This window comes from Furipterus horrens, unplaced genomic scaffold (genome assembly GCF_987537825.1).
Source record: "Furipterus horrens unplaced genomic scaffold, mFurHor1.1.pri manual_scaffold_2, whole genome shotgun sequence".
In the NCBI taxonomy this organism is placed as follows: Eukaryota; Metazoa; Chordata; class Mammalia; order Chiroptera; family Furipteridae; genus Furipterus; species Furipterus horrens.
The window spans coordinates 46696729-46718808 of record NW_028327172.1 but is presented as its reverse complement, the minus strand read 5'-3'; the positions used below and the strand labels follow the sequence as shown (position 1 = coordinate 46718808).

General features: G+C 38.3%; 1 protein-coding gene across 1 annotated transcript in view; it reads right to left on the bottom strand.

Annotated features, from left to right (window-relative positions):
- Nucleotides 1–22080, bottom strand: part of RNF169 (ring finger protein 169) — a 73969-nt gene that overhangs the window by 10756 nt on the left and 41133 nt on the right. Inside the window, exons 3-4 of the mRNA XM_090265470.1 lie at nt 21675–21821; nt 15492–15610 (exon numbers count right to left, since the gene is read on the bottom strand). Of these exons, the coding sequence (XP_090121596.1) occupies nt 15492–15610; nt 21675–21821 (266 nt within the window). The remainder of the gene's footprint in view (nt 1–15491; nt 15611–21674; nt 21822–22080) is intronic.

Here is a 22080-nt window from a genome sequence, read left to right as displayed (position 1 = left end):
ACTCATTTCCTACAGTCTAAGATTTGACAAGCCATATTCTCTCTCTGGGCATTTAATCTTCTCGTCCATAAAACAGAATGAGATAAGACAACACTTAAGGTCATTTCTAGCTCTAAGAGTCCCCGGTTCTAAAAGAACAAAATAGCAGCAACTCTACCTTATTGTGTATGTGCCAGCAATCCTGCTAGGCACCACTTACTTAAGATACAACTTTTTACGGAATGGCAGTACTAGCATTACTGCACCACTTTCTTTTTATTACATTAAACTGCAAAGAGGATAGATGGTTTGGTTATATTTCTTTTTATGGGTATTCTCTATTTACAAGAAGAATTTCAAGTAACTTACAGTAAAAATATATAAAGATTGAGCCTTAATGGAGAATAAAGACTACATTAAGTAATAAATGGGAAGGGTGACAGCCTCGGTTCCCACGCCGTCCCCCCTCCCCCCGCCTGCTTGCAGCTGCCAGGGAGTTTCCCACAATAGTGGGGTACATCAACCCAAGCTTCGTTTGGCCTTGATCAGCCCCCAGACTCACACCTGCATGATAACAACTGAATTCAATAGTTTCTTTTTTCTTCCCCCGATAAAACCGCCCCTCTTTCCTTAGGACCCCGGAGTCCGGCCATTCGCCGGCACGGCTTCTTCCCCGCTTGCTAATTTCCCTCAATAAACTTTTCTTCCGCTCGCTGCGTCCTCGTGGTTCTCTGGGCGACACCGTTGTTACAAAAGGTATATAAAAATACTTTTTAAAAATTATAGGCCATGTGTAACTGCAAAACAGCTCAAAATGCTCCTATCCTGTTGAATGAGACTGAGCTGCTTTGCAGAAACAGCACACCAAAACCACAGTCACGCAGCTGAAGCACACGCAGAGTACAGAACTTGGACCTTCAGCTGCACCCAGAATGAAGGTACCCATAACCAGAACCTGAATACCGGAACCCTTGCAGAAGCGGAGGGTCTGTTGTCCAGGATCCTGTGATGACATTCCTGACCATATATGGCCAACTTCCAAGATCCTCCAATTAAAATTTACCCCGCCAATGCTTCCGCATACCTGTTCCACTACACCCTTAAAAACCAACCCTGAACCCTGGATCGGGAAAGTTCAGGTTTTTGAGGATTAGCTTCCTCGCATCTTGAGTAGCGCCATTCATAATACAACAGCCAGTATTTCTCCACCGCAATTCTCGGTGTTTCGCACTTGAGCAGGATTTCCGCCCGCGATTCCGTGACGCCTGGCCAGTGGCAGTCTCTCCACGCTCTATCCAAGCGGCTGCTTCACCGACCTACAGTGCTGACCCGGTGTGTTACTTTCAGTTTCCAGTGAGAGAAATCGGGTACTTGGCTTGGAAGAGGTCTCTTGGTGAGTAAATTTGCGTGTAACGATACCAAAGAAACGCTCCCTTTGGTGGTTTGGGAATTTCCCACTGGTTATATAAGGGAACACGCTTTGAGATGTCACCTTGGGTAATTCTGATTGAAATCGTTCGGTTTGTTGAACCCGGCGCCTTGGAATTTTGTTTTTAACTTGAAACAGGCTTTTAGTTTGGTCTAGAGCTGGCAAATTGTTTGAAAGTTGTGTACAGGGGTGGGGCTGTATGAATGTGAGTGAGGTGTGTCGTTTGTGGTTGTTTCAAATGACTTGACTTTTAGGAACTGAATTTCGAGGTGACCATAGCAAATTCCTTTGTGAGAACCTTCTCATTGCTCTACCTCTGGCCCCATGCGTTGTTCCCAGGGGCGTGGGGACTTGCACTCCCGGGCTTTCATCGTACACAGTAAAACAGCCAGCAGTGGTAGCCGGGTACGCACTCCCCTGAACTTGGTGGGCGCGAAGAGAAATCCTTGTGGTACTCGGTCAGGGTTGAACCCACAACTCCTGAGTTCTGGTGGTTAGGATTTGGTGCTCTTACCATTGTGGCCCCAGTTCAATTCCCAGAGTTTATCCCATGCCTTGTTCACTGTGGCCACTCTTAAAGGGAAAAAGCCCTCTTCTTTTTGTGGTATGCCCCCATTGGGAGGACCAAACGCAGGGGTAAAAAGGTGTCTTAAGGCTTATTCCCCTGCCCCACTTTCTTAGCCCGCAGACATGTGGCGGCCGCCATATTGCACTCAGGCTCCCTCTGGCGTCGAAAAGTCTTCCTGTTTAAATTGAGGCGTTCTGAAGCTGCCCTTTTTACCGTCCGAGCTTTCCAACCTGATTGTGCACACTCGCTTTCCATTTTCTGTTGTTTTTGTTGACAAGCCCACCCTAAGGGCCGCATTTGTAGGAAAGGACCTTGGCCTCTCAAGAGACAGAAAATCAATTCTATGATTATAATTTTAAAATGGCTTTGAAGGAATTCTTATAGCATGTACACCTTTGGCCATCTGAGCAAAGTCTTAACTTAGTCCTTCTCCAAAATATTTGGATAGAGTTTTTCCTCTGAGCTTTGTATTATATCTGGAACACAAAACTAGCATTTTATAATAAAAGCTATGAGGTCTCTGTCTATGTTCACATATGTCTGTGTTCTATCGCTGGATGGAATTGATTTGTAATATTAAATTGGCTTAAACAAACAAACATGAGAATAAAAAAAAACTAACGAAAGTGCTTTTCAGAATCTTGTGAGCTGGGAAAATATTTGATATTAAAGCTGATTTGAGTTTGGTTAAATAGGCATATCTTTAGAATCATCAGTGAAATAACACTTTTATTCTACTTGAAATTATCAGTCAAATAAATTCATGTTATCTATGTTGCAAAATTTGTCAGCAAGAAAATTTATTTGGTATGATAAAATTTTCATAAGTAATCTAAATTTAATTGTCAGGAGCAAGTAAGTTAAATAACTGCAAGTGGGATGAAAAGTTTCTTTTAGGTTAACTCTAGCGATAATCATATTGTATGTATCCTTTAATGGTTTTCTAAATTTCTTTGGTAACTTGAAACTTTAGAGTTTTACTAAGTTAAATAACAAAAATTATTGAATATCTAGATATTTCCAAATCCTATGAAATGCTGAAACATTAATTGCTAGGTAAGTCTAAGTTTACTTACTTTTTGGCTTCTTTTTAACGAAGAAATTAAAAGATACATTTGGATCTGTCAATAAATGTCTTGAGCTTTATTTAAAAAAACACATTTCAAAAATAAGTAAATAATCGCCAACAAAAGCCTGTTTCTAGAGGCTTTAAAATGCATTAATATATCTGCAAATCTAAAGAATGCTAATTGACTACTCTTTTAGTTGTTACTAGAAATTAAGGTTTCTAAGGATTAAGAATTGTAAGTTAATCTAAAAGAAAATGTTTTCAGTAAAAAAAAGGCATAAGGTATGGAGATAGGCATATATATGTATATACAATTATTTTTAAAGATTTTTTAAAATTTATTTTTAGAGAGAGAGGAAATGAGGGAGAAAGAGTGGAAGAGAAACATCAGTGTGTGGTTGCCTCTCACACACCCCCAGATGGGGACCTGGCCCACATACCAGGCATTTGCCCTGACTGGGAATTGAACCAGCGACCCTTTGGTTAGCAGGCCGGCACTCAATCCACTAAGCCACACCAGCCAGGGCCATATACATATCTTTTTTTTTTTTTTTGAGAGAATTTTGATCTTAAGTAAAGCTGGTAGTTTTAGAATGAAAAAGAAAAAAAAAGGACGAAATCTGAATGTAAAAAGGAACGTTTTAGAAAGTTTATGGAAAAGGAATTCTGAGGAAAGAAATATCAAAAGTAAGTTGATGCAAAATTAGTGTTTTGATTTCTCTCTCTGCTAAAAAGGACACAGTTTCACGGACTATTGGTCTGCTACAGATACAGCAAAAAGGTTGTCCACGTATAAAGCAAAGAATCTGTTTTATGTTGTCATAATCAGGTCCTTGGTTACTTAAAAAAAACTGAATCTCCTCAATAATAATAAGAGCTAAGTTTTGCTGACAATTATGTCAACTTCTGTATTTGTCTTTTATTGTTACTTTATTAAATGGATAATTAAGTATTGCTCCAAAATGGCTTATGATCCTATTTAGTCAAAGGTCCAAACCTTTGACATATTTTGACAAACTTTCCAGAGTTCTGGGTTATTCCTGTGGACCCCTAGAATGCCTCAGGCAGTTGTTCTTTCTCTCTTTATGAATGAGAAAATTTAAACTTTCCAGGCCTATTTGATACACTAAAAGTACATGGCAAGTTTTGTCAAGTAAAGAAATAATTAAGTTGTATTTTAATGCATATATTTTTATTACTAAATGAATGTTCTAGAGAGTATAATCTCTGAGTCTATAATGTCCTGATATACTATTTTCATTTGGTATCTTAAAATGTTGTTACAGAGAAAAGCAAATTTCTTTGTCAGTTGCATTTTAATCAGATCTATAACCATGCCAGCTTAAGTTTTTTGTCATTTATAGGCAATCCTTAGATCTAATTTTAATAGCTATTTATGAGTTTGCTTCTAGAAGGATGATGGGCCTGACTGATGTACCTCTCCATTACATCAGTCCCGAAGACAGGTATTATTAAAATCATAGAAGAAGAGGCCCTGAGCAGTGTGGCTCAGATGGTTGGGCATCGTCCCGCAAAGCAAACAGTTGCCAGTTTGATTCCTGGCCAGGACACATGCCTGGATTATTTCCCTGGTCCCAGTCTGGGCGCATGTGGGAGGCAACCAATTGCTGTTTCTCTATCACATCAATGTTTCTCTCCCTCTCTTTCTCCCTTCCTCCCCTTCTCTCTAAATACATAAGATCTAAAATAATAAAAAAAATAAAATCATGCAAGCATAAACACCCTGATGATTAGTTTGTGTCCAAGTGGGTGGGGCCCTACCAGGTTTTTCTTTTTAAATTATTTATTTATTTATTTTTAGAGAGAGGGGAAAGAAGAAAGAGAGGGAGAGAAACATCACTGTGTGGTTGCCTCTCACTTGCACCCCCAACTGGGGACCTAACGTGCAACCTAGTCATGTGCCCTGACTGGGAATCGAAAGAGCAACACTTGCCTCACAGGCCGATGCTCAATCCACTGAGCCACAGCAGCCAGGACTTCCTACCAGGTTCTTTTAAAAACTCATTCCTCCGTTAAATTAATCCAGCTCTTCTCAAGAACACCCAGGATGGCCCTACTGACTACAAAAATCATTCAGAAGGCTTCCAGAAATCAGAGGGACATGCTGCTGTTCCAGCCACAGATATGCCCCAACAGTCAGAATATGCATGCAAATCCCTAACAGATCTTGTTACTGATTAGAAGACAACTAACAAAAGATAAGGTAGAATTCACTTCTGTGCCTCCTTGTGTTTAGTTTATTTGCCTGTATTTTTAACATTCCACTTGCTTTAAACCATCTCCTTTGTACATATAAAATTTAATTAGCTTCCTATAAATTTATTCAACCAACTCAAAAGGGAAGCTCCCCAATATTCTATCTACACACCACCTAGAAAGATGGTTTTTGGGCAGTGTTTGGCAGGACCGTATCTCCCTGGTGGGGAGTGGGAACCCATGAACACATGATTAGAAATCTTTCAATAACTTTAGGAATAATAGCCAATGAGACAGCATATCAAAAGGAGGCCTTAGACTCTCTGGCCAAAGTTTTATTAGGTAACTGAATTGCTTTGGATTACCTCCTTTTGAACAGAGTAATACTGTGCACGGGTCAACTGTTACTCAAGAGCTATAGACCAGGGCACCAAAATACTAAATGCAGGGGAACAGTGCCTAACAAGGCACATGCAAATATTTGCAATTAAGTACAAAGCAGTTTCATTCCTTAAGCCCCTAACCAGCAGCTGCGGGCTCTTTAATCCTCTACTGTACATGGCTCTCCCACCACTTGAGACAAGGACTGGCCAGGGGGCCCCTGGCCAAAAGGAATGTGTCTTGTTTTGGGAACGGACTGTAACTCGTTTCTTATCTCCTTTTGGGAGCGCCTTCTTGTCCTGTGACTGCTTCTTGACCTTTTCCTTCTGCACATACACAAAGATGCAATGTAGCTCCGGGCCACACGTAGGTTTGTGCAACCTGGACTATGCTGCCTTTGTCTGGGACCCCTTGTCACGAGCCCCATAGTGGAGGGGATGTGGTCCCTCTTTCACTGATCCACCACAGTAGGTGCAGTCCCCTGTAATGTAATAAATGGCATGTCCAATATGCTAATGCTCAAGGTGTTTTGTTTTTTGTTCTTTGTGTTTCAGAATATCATGAACACTTAAGCAGCTCCCCAGTTTGGGGCTCCTGCGATACATCTACCTTGAATGGGTCGGCAACAGTTATGGTCTAGGCAGCTAGAAAATCAATTTGGTCGATAACAGTACAGGATTAACTCCTTACCAAGGCTTATGAACTGCTGTAAAGGAAGTTCCTCTGGCCATGTCTGTTAAAGGCTATGGCCTGATGCCTTAGTGTCATTGCTGACAAAGGGCCAACATCAGCTACTGTTCAGAGTGCCTCAAGATACTGAGCCATGGTTTGGGCTGCTTGAATGGGAGTTAGACTGGCAACTTCCCCTGAGTTTAATAGGATATGTCTTGCTAGTAAGTGAGGTGTGTCCCAGCCAGCTAAAGTGGTCCCTGTTGAAGTCTGGGCTCACATGCTTTGTGGACAGGAACGAATACCAAGACCACCGAAGGTCACTTAGCATGGTCTTTTGTCACCCCGCTCACATGGCAAATGATCCCAGCAACTTCTTCCCTTGGACAGTGTGCCTGATATTCACCATCTACACACAACCCACGAGGTGCATACAATGCTAACTGAGATAATGCCACTGCATTTGTTATAATTAGAGGAAAGAACTGCAGGATACATTGCAGACATCAAAGAAAGGAATTTGCCTCAAACTACAGGTACGCTGATGGCAAATTCTTCCCTTAGCTTTTCTGACCTTGAGAGGCTTTTTAAAGTTCAATCTGAAGATTGCTTCTAAAAAAAATTTTTCAGCAAAGCAGAGTTAGAAGTGCCTACATGGTTAATTATGTATCACTAGCCGCACAGTCTCAGGAAAGCTACTTCTCTGAGTGTGAATGTCCTCATGAACACGGAAATTTACTTGTTAGAATTGAGTGAGGATAATAAGACTGAATGTAAAATGCCCTAAATAGTGCCTGGGGTGTAGTGTGTGCTCAATAAACAGTACCTGCCATTCGTATCATTATGTAAACCATTAACCTCAATTATAGAAATATTTAGAAATCAAGTCCAACATGAAGAAAGGCCACATAAACTCTGAGGTATCTGTGTAACTGCACAGGTGGATCTGACCTCCTGAATGCATTATATTGGCCTTTTTTTGCAAGTACAGTAGTCCCTCTCTATATCGTGGTTCACTTATCATGGCCTCACTGTATCGTGGGATTTTAAAAAACATTATATTTAATTATTTACCACGGATTTTTCGCTATATCGCAGGATTTTGCGGTACTGTATATGTATGTTGTTAAAGTTACATAGGTTTAAGAGTATAGAATATGTTTAAAAACATAAGTAGTGTTTATGAAAGTGTGGGAAAGGTTAATGAGGGAGTGGGAAAGGTTAATAAGGGACTAGGAATGGTTTATAAGTGTGTGGGAAGGGTTTATAAAGCCTTAAAATATATATAAATACTAAAATAAATGTAAGGTTCCTACTTTGCGGATTTTCACATATCGCAGGGGGGTGGGGCGGTCTAGAACGTTAATACCCATGATAAATGAGGGACTACTGTACTATTATTGCTGGACTTATACAAATAATCGGGCCAATTTTATTGAAACTATTTTGCAAATAAATTAGTCTTAATTTGGCTATCTTTGTAAAAAATGTGGGTGATTTTAAGAGAGAAAAATTATGTTTCAGTAGAAACTATAATATGCCTTTGTGGATATTACAGTCTAGTGATGTTCGTTGTCTTTTGAGCTTTGTTTTCTACTTTTAAGCTGGACTGGATCCTGAATTCTTCTAGTTTCCTCCTCCAATATCTGCCTATGACTCTCCAAATATGTTTCCATTTTTTTTCCCATCCTTTGACTTGGAATTCTTGAGAACTGAAACTGCCCTTTTCCTGAGTCTTGCAGTTATAAAGTGCAGCTAGACTACATGCTCCCCAACAATCATGATGATGATCATCATCATGGTTTGGGTCCTGGGGGATATAAATAACAAAAGTTAGTCTTTATTCCTTATCGCATATTAGGGTACAGATATCCTGGCCTGCTGCTACCTCTACCATTGCTATGGTCTCTGCTTGTAAATTAAACACCCAGAATGTCCCCAATATGGCTCAGGGACCGTTGTGGATGAGGTGGGCACATGAGATAGTAAGAGCCAGATAAGAGGGGTCCAATAGGTGGACAAAACTGACTCCGTCTTGAAGCTAATCCTCCATCATCTTAATTGAATCTGGACCCGGTTGCCCTCTTAACCTCAAGATTGAGGAAGGAACAATAAAATAGGGGAATTTATAAGTGCAGAACCAGCTCCAAACAGCTCTATCCTGTTTAATGTGACACTGAGCTGCTTTTCAGAAACAACAGACCAAAACTGCAAGTCATGCAGCTGAAGCAGATGCAGAAGAGAGAACTTTGACTTCTACCTGCACCTGAAACCAAAGAACCAAGACATAACCAGAACCTGAACACTAGAACCCTTTCAGAAGCAGAGGGTCTATTGTAATGACACCCCTTACCATAAATGGCCAAGCTCCCAGGTCCTCCAACTGAAGCTTGCCCTGCCAGTGCTTCCGAATACCTATCCCCTTTAACCCCTTAAAAACCCTTCCCGAAGTCTAGATCAGGGAGTTCAGGCTTTTGAGCATTAGCTTCCCCTACTCCTTAGTGGTGCCATTCATAATAAAATAGCCAGTCTTTCATCACTGCAATTCTCAGTGTTTAGTGTTTGGCTCTGCCAGCATCAGGTGGACAAACTCTCTGTTCTGTAACACATGTTAACTGAAGCCATGATGACTGAATTGAAAACTCTGTCTTAATCTTAAATTTTCTGACAGCCAAAGCAAAGAAAATGCTTTTCTTCTTGTGGACATGCAGCTCTTAGAAAAGGCACTAAGCTCAACAGTTTTTCCAGGCTTAGCTTTTAGAAAAATATGCAACCAGGTTTTTTGTGTTTCTAGTGGGGAAGAGGGAAATTAGGAGCAAAGGGAAATAAATTTTTAAAGGAAACAAACCAACCAGTTTTTCAGATACTTAAAATAAAATTTAACTTTACAATTGTATATCAAGTTAATTTTTTTTCAATTAACGTATTTTGTGATTAACGTAGAAAGTGACCTAGGGGTTAACTATTATTCTATCTGCCTATTCAGAAGAAGTTTCATTTTTGAAGGGCTGCAGAACTTCATTAATAGTGCTGCAAAGCCCTCTCTGCTTTGAATTTTTCAAATAAAAATAGACCAAGCTGTTGGCAAGACTCATAGCCAGAATCCATTGATGGATTCCTTTCAAAATAATCATCCTATCAGGCCTACTCACTCTTACCTCCTTGCTTTTGGGCTTAAAAAAGAAAACTTTATAATGTAGATAAGTAAAACAAACACAGATTTATTTGATTTAAATACAGTTGTAAAAACTTAAAAAGCTTTTACCCATGAACACACTTTAGGAAAAGAACTTGCAGAGAAAATCATTTTTCTGTTGCTGCTTAATAGACATAAAAATATATATTTGAATTATCAAAAAACTACTAACAATGCTAATCCATTTTTTTATGTAAAATATATGTAACATAAAAGTTACCATTTCAACCATTTAAGTTTACAGTCACATGGTTGTGCAAACATGACCAAGCGATTCAGTTGGCCAAAAATTTCTTTTGTTCCTCCACTTACCCCCGCCAAGATGGCTCTAACAGCATAGTTGTCTTTAACTTCATTCTAAACAGTTTTGTTAGATTGTATTGTGACAGCTATCAACGTGCATTTAGAAAAACCTGGCACATTTTTGTGTAGTCATTTTAATGTTGAAGATAGAAGAAAATAAGCAACACTTTTGGCATATTATGCTTTCTTATTTCAAGAAAGGTAAAAACACAACTGAAATGCAAAAAAAGATTTGTGCAGTGTATGGAGAAGGTACTTGACAGATCAAACGTGTCAAAAGTAGTTTGCGAAGTTTCTTGTTGGATATTTCTTTCTGGGTGATGCTCCACAGTCAGGCAGACCAATTTGAAATTGGTAGTGATCACATTGAGACTTAACTGAGAACAATCAATGTTACACCATGCGGGAGATAGCGACATACTCAAGATGTTCAAATCAGTAGTTACTGGTGAAAATGAAAAATGTGTCTTTTATTTTACAGAAAAAAAACATACTGACTTTTTGGCCAATCCAGTATATATTTTTTTTCAATATACCCATATACTACATCGCACTGTCAGCACTAACAACTCCATACTGTTTTCCTAAATAACATTTGCCAATAGGATTTAATGTTTCCTCACCTAAAAGAAAAAGCATGTTGACTAAATAAAAGAGTATTACCATAATAGATTTTCTAACCTAAGGTTTCCATGACATCAGCAAACTATTTTCTACCAACCATATCCAATTGTTTTAATAACTATACTAATAACTGAACTCAGCCCACAAACTTAAATATTTTTTAAAAAATGAATACTGAAATCCAGAAATATGTAATACTGATTATAAACATTTCTTAAAAGTAAACTGTTAAGTGAATATTTTCCTATAAATTAATCTCATTATGGCTCAATGACATAGGATAAGGGCAAGGATGGGCCAAAGAGCAGGAAAAGATGTATTACAGATATTCCAGAGCCACACAATCAAAAGCACATCCCACCACATAGGCTTTATGTTTTGCCCTGTAGAGAGGAATTTTCTAAGTCCCTTGATAAGCATTTCTAGGTAATGACATATTAACCTGCAACTAGCCTTAAATGAATGAATTACAAGGGTAGAGACTGGAATTGGTAGTAAGTAATTCACCTGTTTAATATCCACTCCAACTAATCAGGACAATCTGGCCTTGGCATTATATTTGGATTTTAATAAAAATTTCATTTTTTCAAAGTCATTCCAAATTATGAGATTAATTAATCAGAGATTGCCTAAAGCAACATTTATTTCAGGAAGTATTTATTGTGGCTTGACTGGAAGAAAGATATGATCTTTATCTCTTTTCAGTAGATCCCTCTAATAATGATCAAGATATGCCTGCTATAAATTGGGGGTAGGGGTGATCCATATACACAACCAGCAGCTAACAATTCTTAGTCAAGCAGTCTTTAAGTTTAGAGGGAATCTATAATTCCACTCATATACACAAAGCAAGAATTTCATCTTCATCATAAATGAAAGGTACACTGGCTTACATCTTACTTATTGGGTACTGATTTCGTAAATCAGGCCTAAGTGGCTAGAACACAGTGTCTATTAATAAATAAATGAGTGAATAAATATTCTAGGAAAGGGCCTGCCTGGAAGAGTTAATTACCATTACGGGGGGGGGGGGGCGGGCAGGGGGGCAGTTAAAGGATGGGGGAGGGTAGTGAATTTTACTCCCAGAAATAATAGGAAATCAGACAGAGTGCTCCAAAAGAGTGTATACAAAAAGGATTCAGTTACAAAAACTACATCAGGGATCACAATAGTATCGTCGTCGGCAGCCGTCCGTCTCGAGAGACGATGGTGTAGCTCCTTAAGAGTCCATCTGCACCGCCGAGAATGGCTGTGCAGTCCGACTCGGGAGTGACATGGTATCTGTCTCCTCCCGTGTTGAATCGACATCTTGCGATGACGCTGAAGCTACAGAGCCTGGGCAGGGTAATATGGAGGGTCTGCTGTTGCCCATGCAGCAGACCCCCCCTCTCTTCGCAGCTGAAGGGTCCAAGGGAAATATACTTCATAATATTCGTAAACTTAGTAGCTTTATTTTTATCATATTTATTAGTGACTAGTAATAAAAAGCCTTCAAATAAAAAGGGTCTACTGTATGTCCATAGGTGCAGCAAGAGAGCTCTACTTCACCGTGTTGTTGGGAAGGAAGAAAGGAATCCTAGAAATAAAGGTGAGTAATGTCAGCTTTAAACAATAAATAGGTAACACAATAGGGTAAAAATTGTCCTTTCATCTTTATATTAAAACAGTATGGCACGTGGTAACTGCTCACAAAATGTCTGTTGAATGAATGATTCCCTCCTACCTTCTTCCTCCATTTCTTCCCTTCCCTTCCTTCCTCTATCCTTCTACTCCTTCCTTCCTTCTTCTCTCCTCCCTCCTCCCTCCCTCCCTTCCTTTTAATCCTTCATTATTCCCTAGTCATCCAATATCCAATACAAATACTCTCTCCTCTCCTCCCCAGGGCCTGTACAGTCTAAAGGATCAAGAGGTTCCTCTTGACAAGGGTCTTAAAAACTTTTCCATATGCCTTCTTGAAACCTAGCAAGATATATTTTAGTTCTAGGCAATGAAAATCAAATCGACTCTGGTCTTCCTACTAAGAGAAAAAAGTCCACAGAGAGAATCCATAGATATTGTCAGCTGAGGAAGGCTTTATTGTTTCCTCCCAGAATGGAAAGTTCATACTTTGCGGTCAAGAGGTAGCATAGGTAAATGTGGTACTTGTATCCTCCCACAACCACATCAAAATGACAACTATACTATAGAATAACCATCTTTCAGAATGGCCTGAAATGTAACTGAGCAGAAATCCTGCAACTAAGGATATAAAGAAAAAGCCACATCTAGACTGGTAGGAGGGCAGACACACCAGATGGCTTAGTCCCACACCTATGTGTGGCAGATAAAAACCAGGAGGGCTGTCTTGGCTGCAGAGGACCCCCCTGAGAAGTGAGAGATCCCAGCCCCACACAGGCCTCCCCAACCCAGGGTTCCAGTGCTGGGAAGAGAAGTCCCCATAAACTCTAGGTGTAAAAACAAGCAGAGATTGTGGTTGAGTGAGACAGAGGGCTCCCGGAGTCCCAGTGTTCCTCTTAAAGGGCCCATGCTCAGACTTACTTAAACTCACTGCCTCTGAGCTCCAACACTGGGGCAGCAGCTCAAAGGGACATACAGGCAGGAACAGAATTCTCTGGCATCAGGGAGAGGGCTGAAGGGGCAGCTTTCTCCCAGACAAAAGTGCTGGCAGAGGCCACTGTTCTTTTGATGAGCCCTCTGCTCACAGAGAAGGCAGGAGGGACACCATATCTGAGTCTCCATCAACCTGGCTAACACTGTTCACCTCACCCTCTTGATTCCCTGAGACCCTGCCCTACTAAGCCTGGGGGCCCACCAAACATGTTTCCAGTGGCTCTTCCATACAAATGGCTTGTCTTGGCTCATGCTTCAGACTTTCCTAAAATCGCTCAAAAAAGCAGCATCTAGTCTCAGAGTGCCCCATACCTCTTGCTAAGTGGCCCCAGGCCTGGCACCAAGAGCAGCCAGCCTTGATTCGCAGCTTGTCCTCTCCTGGGACCTTCAAGCCCAGCACAAGAAGCTGCCATCTGTAGATCGCTTTGTGACCCTGGGCAGAACACAGGTGGTAGCTGACCTTTGTGTTCACCTCCCAGGAGGCCCCAGAGTCATCGCACCTGGTGTACAGCTTCAAAGCACATCGAAGCACCACCCAACCACATTCACAAATGACACACTCATAAAGGGCAGATTCAGTGGGCACCAGAGCCCACTGAACTAAGTCCTGCTCCACAGGGTGCAGCCCTGCACAGTTGATCCTCCACAGTAGTCAGAGGTCAGTGGTAGAAGCCAATCCTTGCAATTGATCAGCCTGGGGGTAAATTCCTCCATTGACATGTCAACAGCAATCAAGGCTCAACTACAACAGGGGCGAGGGCACAATTGGAGTGCCCAGCTTGGGTGAACAGGGCGACTGTGCTACTGGACCCTGTGGGACACCTGCTACATAAGGGCATTCTGCAGAGCCTGGGAGACATAGCAGCTCCATCTAATGCATAAAGCCAAACATGGGGAGGTTGCCAAAATAAGGAGACAAAGACACATATCCCAATTGAAAGAACAGAACAAAACTCCAGATAAAGAACTAAACAAAATGGAGACAAGCAATATACTAGACACAGAGTTCAAAACAATGGTTATATAAGGATGCTCAGTAAACTTAAGTGAGAACTCCAACAGCACAGAGGACATGGAAATCATAAAAAAGAACCAGTTAGAAATCAAGGATGCACTAACTGAAATGAACAATTTACAGGAATTCAACAGTAGAGTAGATGAAGCCAAGATCAAATCAGTGATTTGGAATATAAAGAAGTAAAATGCATCCAATCAGAACAGCAAAAATAAAAAAGAAATGAGGATAGTGTAAGGAGCCTCTGGGAATACTTTAGGCATAACAACATTTGCATCATAGGGGTGCCAGAAGGAAAAGAGAGTAAGCAAGAAATTTAAAACCTATCTGAAAAAATAATGACAGAAAACTTCCATAACCGGGTGAAGGAAATAGACATACAAGTCCAGGAAGTACAGAGAGTCCCAGACAAGGTGAACCCAAAGAGGTCCACACCTACACATATCATAATTAAAATGCCAAAGTTTAAAACAAAGAGAGAATCTTAAAAGCAGTAAGAGAAAAGCAGAGCGTTACCTACAAGGGGGTGGCTATAAGATTATCAGCTGATTTCTCAAAAAAAATTTTGCAGGCAGAAGGGACTGGCAAGAAATATTGAAAGTGATGAAAAGCAAGGACCTACAACCGAGATTACTCTACCCAGCAAAGCTATCATTTAGAAATGAAGGACAGATAGCTTCCCACAAGAAAAGCTAAAGGAGTTCCTTAGCACCAAACCAGTATTATATGAAATGTTAATGAGTCTTCTTTAAGAAGAAAAATATCAAAAATATGAACAATAAAATGGCAATAAATACATAATTTGTTGATACATATCTATCAACAAAAGAATCTTAAAAACAAAATGAACAAGCAGAACAGAAAGAGACTTATAGATAACAGAGAACATTTTGATAGTTGCTACATGAGAGAGGGGTTAGGGGGAAACGGTGAAAAAGATGAAGGGATTAAGAAGTACAAATTGAGTTACAGAGCAGTCATGGGGATGTCAGGTACAGCATAGGGAATAGAGTCAATAATATTCTAATAACTGTGGTATCATATGGGTATGAGATATATTGGGATGATCGCTTAGCAAGTTATATAATGTCTAATCACTGGGGTACACCTGAAATTAATATATTATTGCATGTCAACTGTAATTGAAAAATAAAAATGATTAAAAAATTTTTCTTTCAAGTTCACACTGTGCAGGAGAGCAATTAGCACAATCTTACCCTGAGGATACCAGTAATGGGTAGAATATACTTTTCTTTAATAATTCAGATCAGCTCTCTGTCTCCTAACCATATTGGAAAACCAGTTCCCATCTTTTTTCCCCACTCCCACCTCCCCCAAAGTGGCTACAACAAACACTTTTGCTCCCCAAGTCCCTTTTGTCTCATACCCCAAATGCAAGAACCTTGACTGAATTCAGTATCAGTCTCTTACCCTGCCAGGAAAGCTAAGGAGTAGGAGTTGCTCTTAGAAACAAATGCAGAGCGATGTGGCTGTGTCATCTTGCCGATGGAAGGCTCTTCGTTCTCTGAATCTGAGAGACGTGCAGGACACTAGCAGGAGAGAAGGGAGACAACACTGTCCATTTGGGGTTCCCATTGAATATCACATAACTATTGTTTCAAATTTCTCTATTATATGTCACTTCTATCTGAGTTCCAATCTGTTTATGTTTCCAACTGCCTCCTGGAGGTCCCTATGTGGATTCCCAAATGTAGCTCAAACTTAATATATCCAAAATCAAACTCACTATGTATCTTCTCTTACCCCACTACCAACCCAGCTAGAAGCCTCCATCATCTATGACTCTTTTCTTTCCCTTTCTTCAAAGTCATAATAACATTGTATAGAGGTTTTGAGTACTCCAACACTAAGGGATTATTAGCTGTCTTTTATAGACGGAAAGCTGAGACTCAAGAGTAGTTAATCTGTCTAGGATTGTAGAGTTAGTAAGTACTGAACACTGGTACTTAAATCCGGAACATCTGTCTCCAAGCTGCCTCCATGCTACTTCCACTCTACTCCATTCTACTGATAAAATGTCCCTCAGATCTAACTCTGCCCGCATATACTCAATTGTCATTGCCTTTCCTTACATTCTCAGCATCTTCTGCCTAGAATATTGCAATAATCTACTTCCTGGTTTCACTTTCTTCAGCCTTTTTTCCCTCCAATACCATCCAAATTATCAAGCACACACATAGAATCCTGCTTAACTATTGGTGACTTCAGGATAAAGTCTAAACACTTCAGCATAATACAATAACCTTCAAAACTAGACTCAACTTTCTTTTATAGTTTTACTCACACCAGTTCCCTCACAGGGAACTCCTTGAGCTCCAGTACAATTAAACTACTTTCTACTCTCCACATGTAACATTATAGTCTTTCAAAACCTCTATTCTTTTGGACATGTTATGCCCCTTGCTTAATATTCCCCTTCCATATTCTCGGTCTATAAAATACTCACTTTCAGAGGCATCTTAAATGTCACTTTCTCTGAAAGGGCTTGCAAATACACCTAGAGTCAGCTTTTTCCATCTTGTTGATATTTACTTACCTTCATTTTATATGAGTCTCTTTTTGAGTCTTCCAATTTACATTTAAAGTTTCTTTTACATGGGCCTTTTGCATCTAACATACAGTAAGGATATGCCTCATGATTCAATAAGAGTCTTTTTAGAAAGAACAACTAATGACACTGAACTATAGCTTCTTATTTAAGAGTGTGTTTTCTGCTTTAGACATAAACTCTGTAAGAACAAGTGACCATCTTTGCTTTAAGACTCCCAATATCATTATAAAGCAGGTAAATAAAAAATTTTAATCATCTAATGAATAACCAGTTATCTAATGATCAAATGACTACCAAAGTGAGTTATAGACAGAAGCATGCAAAGTATCATCTTGTGGCTGAGAGTACCCTGCATTCCTGAAATGCTTTGTTATTCTCTAGGCTGAAAGGCACACACATACAATAGGCTATGTTTTCTAATAGCCTTTGAAAAATAGTTGAAGAATTACAATTTATAGGGAAGCTTTTCAATTTTGTAGGGTACCACTCCTTAAAGAACGCTGCTGTATAAACTGTTCACTAGAGAAGCTTTTTAACAATACTGACCCATTATCAAATTTTATATAATATTCTCTTCTCAACTCTTAGAAAAAGAAAAGGGTTTGACATCTATAGACTCAACAGGGAATAAATAATGGCAATATCTATTTAGGTGTTTCTACATAATCAGTTCAGTACCAAATAAAAGAATGTTCAAATTCCAGCTCTCTTACTTAGCAATATCATGGTCACTGTAGGTTAGTTGTTTTATCTTTATGAGCCTCAGTTTCCTCATCTATAAAATAAAGATTGCTCCATCTACCACAAAGATTGTAATAAACCATTAAAAGCACTTAGTACATTAACAAGTAGTAAGTACTCAACAAAAGATAGATTTTATTTTTATCAATTTAAATACTATTAATCTTTTAAGAAAAAATGTCAGCATTATGATATACACTAGGTTACTTGTAATTATTGAAAAATAAATTTACATTATAAATAATTATATCGATAGAAGGTACCCCCCATACCTCTATATTTCCACCCCCACAAAACCTAGAACCATAAGATAAAAACTTATTTACCTCTCATCTTTCCCTTTAAATAAAAATAAGCCTATAGCACTATGCATTCCTAAAATGGTATAAAACATGCATAATAAAGTCCCCTGATATTTTTTAAACTTTACCTAAAAAAATTAAAAGATTGATAATACCCAGAGTTAGCAAAGGGAGTGAGGAAATTAGTATTTTCTTGAACTATTGGTAGGTGTATAACTAGACACAAACTTTTGAAAGTTCAAATGAATAATAAGTATCAATGGTCTTAAAAGGACATTCCCCTTGACCTCATCATTCCACTTCTGGTGACTTATTCAAAGGAACTAATCTCAGTGGAGGTTTAAGATAGCAAAATATCAACAGGGGATTAATTATTTTAATTAAATTAATTCTACAGTAAAGAATACTAAGAGACCACTAAATAATGATATGGGATTCTTTATTTACATGGAAAGACATCAACAATTTAGTAGTTTATTTAAAAAGGTTCAAAATAATATGTACACTGAGTTACATTTTCTAAAAAGAAAAATACATAGTATATATGCATTTAGGAAAGAAGTCTGGCAAAACATTTACTAAAATGTTCATAGGGGTTATCTCTAAATTGTGGGATGACAAGCAGTTTTTAACTTTCTGCTTTATATTTGGTACGACTATAATTGTTATACCAAATTGTTTTGCAATAATTCGCATTATTATTAATTGTACCATAACAACTCATAAATTAAACATTGTGCCCATTTTATTTCCATTCTGAACAAGTAACAGATGATAATCTCTGATTCTGGAATAACCACTTTCCTTCCTCTATTTGAATTCGACTTGATAAACATGTATCTAAACACTTGTGATATGAAAGGTACTGTAGGCAATTTTAAAACAGGTAACTCAAGAAACTTACAAATCTAGTAGAGAAATACAAACACACAAGTATCCATAATGTAAGGGAGAATGAGGTAAGTCCTGTAGCCCTGACCAGTGTGGCTCAATTGGTTGGGTGTCGCCGGTTCAATTCCTGGTCAGGGCACATGGTTAGGTTGTGGGTTCAGTTCCTGGTCAGGGCACATATGAGAGACAAGCAACTGATGTTTCTCTCTCACATTGATGTTTCTCTCCCTTTCTTTTCCCTCCCTCGCCCCCTCAAAAAAAAAAAAAAAAAAAAAGTCCTGTAAAAGTTACAAAATAGGGGGAGGGAAGTTGAGAGGGGAGAGTGGAGGGTGGAAGTGGAGAAACAAGTGAGGAACCCCTATAGGTTACAGCAACATGACAGCTGTGGAACTGGACATGAAAAGATGAATAGCTTTCTGATAGCTTAGTTGGGTGACATTTCAATGAGATGAAGATGCAAAATCAAACACTCTAAGGAGGGGAAAGTACAATATACATTTGGGGGAAAGCAAACAGCTCCATTCCCTAGAGTTTTGGGATATAAGCAAGGACAGAAATGTAAGCTAGAATAATACTAAGGATCTGAATATTGGTATGAAGAGTTCTCATTTAATTCCACAGGAAACAGGGGGTCCCTGAGGTTCTGGGGGCAGAGTGAAATAATCAGTCCAGCTCTAAATATCACACTCTTTACATAAAATATAATCCTTCATCTGTCTTCCCACTGAAGTCTACCTGAGCTTCTCTTTGGTGCCAATTTGAACGTAGCCTTCGCTAAATTAAATGAAATTATCTATTCAACACCAAAAATTCTGAACACATATTTATTAAAGCAAAACTGGAGCCATTTAAAAGTCCTCAAAAGTATAAAAGTAAAAAAAGAGTAAAAAAAAAAATCATAAAATTCTAAAACTTGAAGTATTCATAGATCAGATTTTATTCAGTGTGTTTCTGCATAAAAAATTTTTGTACCTTGCTATTACTAATAAAAGAGCCTGAGAGTTTGTACTTACTAATTCTTTTTAAGATTAAAATTAGGTTGATGCAATTGATTTCTATTTCAAAGATGGTAGAGGCAAAAGAAAAAGTCATTAGAGCAGTTTCCTAGTCTTGACATGAAAGAATTAATACTAGACATAATTTCCTGGACAAAACCTGGATCTGGGCAAGGCCAAAAACAGCAGGTTCTTTCTATTAAAAAAAAACATAGCAAAGGTAAGTACACTTTCTGGATTGTTTGCAAGACAGCCCTAATGGACAGTCCTGCTGGGGTGAAGTCACAGGCAGAATTTCAGTCTTTAGAGATCACAGGCCATAGTTGGGGCTATTAGTTAGAAGACATAGACATATTGGGTTGGGCAAAAAATCCATTATGTTTTTTCCATAAAATAAAAGAGACATTTTATATTTTCACCAATAACTTCATTAATTTGGATATTCTGAGTATGTCAGCTATCTCCTGCTATTGGCTTTTGGTGAGTGGAGGCCAGGTGTGCTCCTAAACGTCTTCCGATGCATAAGATGTTATTTGGCAAACAATTATTTGGCCAAAATGTCAACAGTACCAAGAAACTTCACAAACTACTTTTGACACATTTGATTAGTCACAGCACCTTCTCTATACACTACATAAATCTTTTTTGCATTTCAATTGCTTTTTTACCTTTCTTGAAATAATAAAGCATAATATGCCAAAAATGGCTACACAAAAATTAATCAATTTTAGTAAGTTTTATAAAAATGCACACCGATGTGACAGCTGTCACAAAGATCTAACAAAATTGTTTCAAATTAAGTTAAAGACAATGAAGCACTACTAGAGCCATTGTACAGAGAAAACTAAACAAAATTTTTGGCCAACCCAATACTATATGCATAAGACTATCATATATTTCATTCTTGCTTTCCTAGCCAAATATCTTCTCTGGTAGCAGTCTTTTTCCTTTTGTAGTTCCCAATGAACAGTGCATTAAGCGTATACAAGCATTTTATGTTTGTTAAACTGAATCTTTTAGAAGGTTAAAACCATTTATAAAATTCCAAGTGGTTGTTTTTAATAATAATTAAATAATAAAAATTATTATTACTATAATGGGATTAAAAAAGCCCCACATGCCTGTTGACAGTCAGCAGATACAATCAATCCAAGAAAGCTTAAATAACTTCTTGAAATTCAGAAAAATGCCTTTGTAAGGAGTACATCAAAAGCACAGAGAAATTAAGTAATCTAGCCAAAGTTATACAGTCTGTTTTAATGCTGAGACCTATTTAAGAGACAGACTTCTGAACCAGAGTCTTTTTTTTTTTTCCTCTCTATTCTGCTACATTGTCTTTATATACAGTAAAGCTTTATTAATTCTGGTTAATTAGAAAGATAAATGAAATACTAACAAGACTGAATCACAAAATATTTTAAAGGATATGACTCTATAGATATGTTGAGTACATACAGCAAGCAATAAAAAGATGTGCAATCCAGTAAGACTTACTAAAGAAAAAAAATCTCAATGGTAATTACCCATTTGAACTAATCAGTGGACCCTGCAAAAATGCTTTCTTATATAAGTTAAATATACAACTTACAAGCTTTTCCAGTAATTTTCTTGGTAAATAAGTAATGAAAAAAGTTTAGGAAAGATATGGCTCAATTAAAAGTCTAATTAGGTTAAGTTTAAGCATCTGTTATAATCTACTATCTTATGTCTAGCACTGTGCTGCTTAGGGCATTATAACGAATAAAGGGAAATTCAAGCTTTAGGGAAATCTAGTAAAGGATATAAGACACAGAACTCAAATATCAAATAACAACACATAAGTCAAAATGATAATATATGTATAAAATTTACCACAAGTGGTATACTATACTAGATTTTTCCTCTTACCTTTTTTCCCCACTGTTCCCTTATTCTTTCCACACAGGTCTCATTGTCCCATTTATAAATTACTTTCTCCACCTCTCACCCAGATGCTGTTTCTCACTACTCTTAAGCTTCAGTCAATGACTATTATTGGTCTTATAGTTCACCAACGTAGGTTTTCCAGATGCATGTCACCTGGGCTAACTGCTGATTCTGAGTCAACTGTCCATCAAAAAAGTGATCTACTTACATGCTCCAGATTTGTTTTCAGTACTAATGGCTCATCTCTTTTTTTCTGTTCATCCATTTTCCTTTTCCCTGTTTCTGTATCCTCTGGTAACAGCTTGTGAATTTGGTCTTCAGAGATTTTCTCCTCTTGTAACTTTTCTTCTCTCAGCTAAAAATACAAATCACACCAAGACAACAGAGTTTTAGGGAACTATAGACTTAAAAATATTTTTGCCTTCATAGTGTATTAGAACAAACATCACATGGCAGTTTTGAGACTATTTTCCTTATTGGATATAAAGCCCTCTTAATTTTTAATTAAGTCAGCTTTTATTTGACTCTTGCTGAGCATATGCTTCATGGCTTAAGATTTAACTGCTCTGCATTCTTGAGCAATGTGAAACCATAAAAGAAAAGATAACATACAA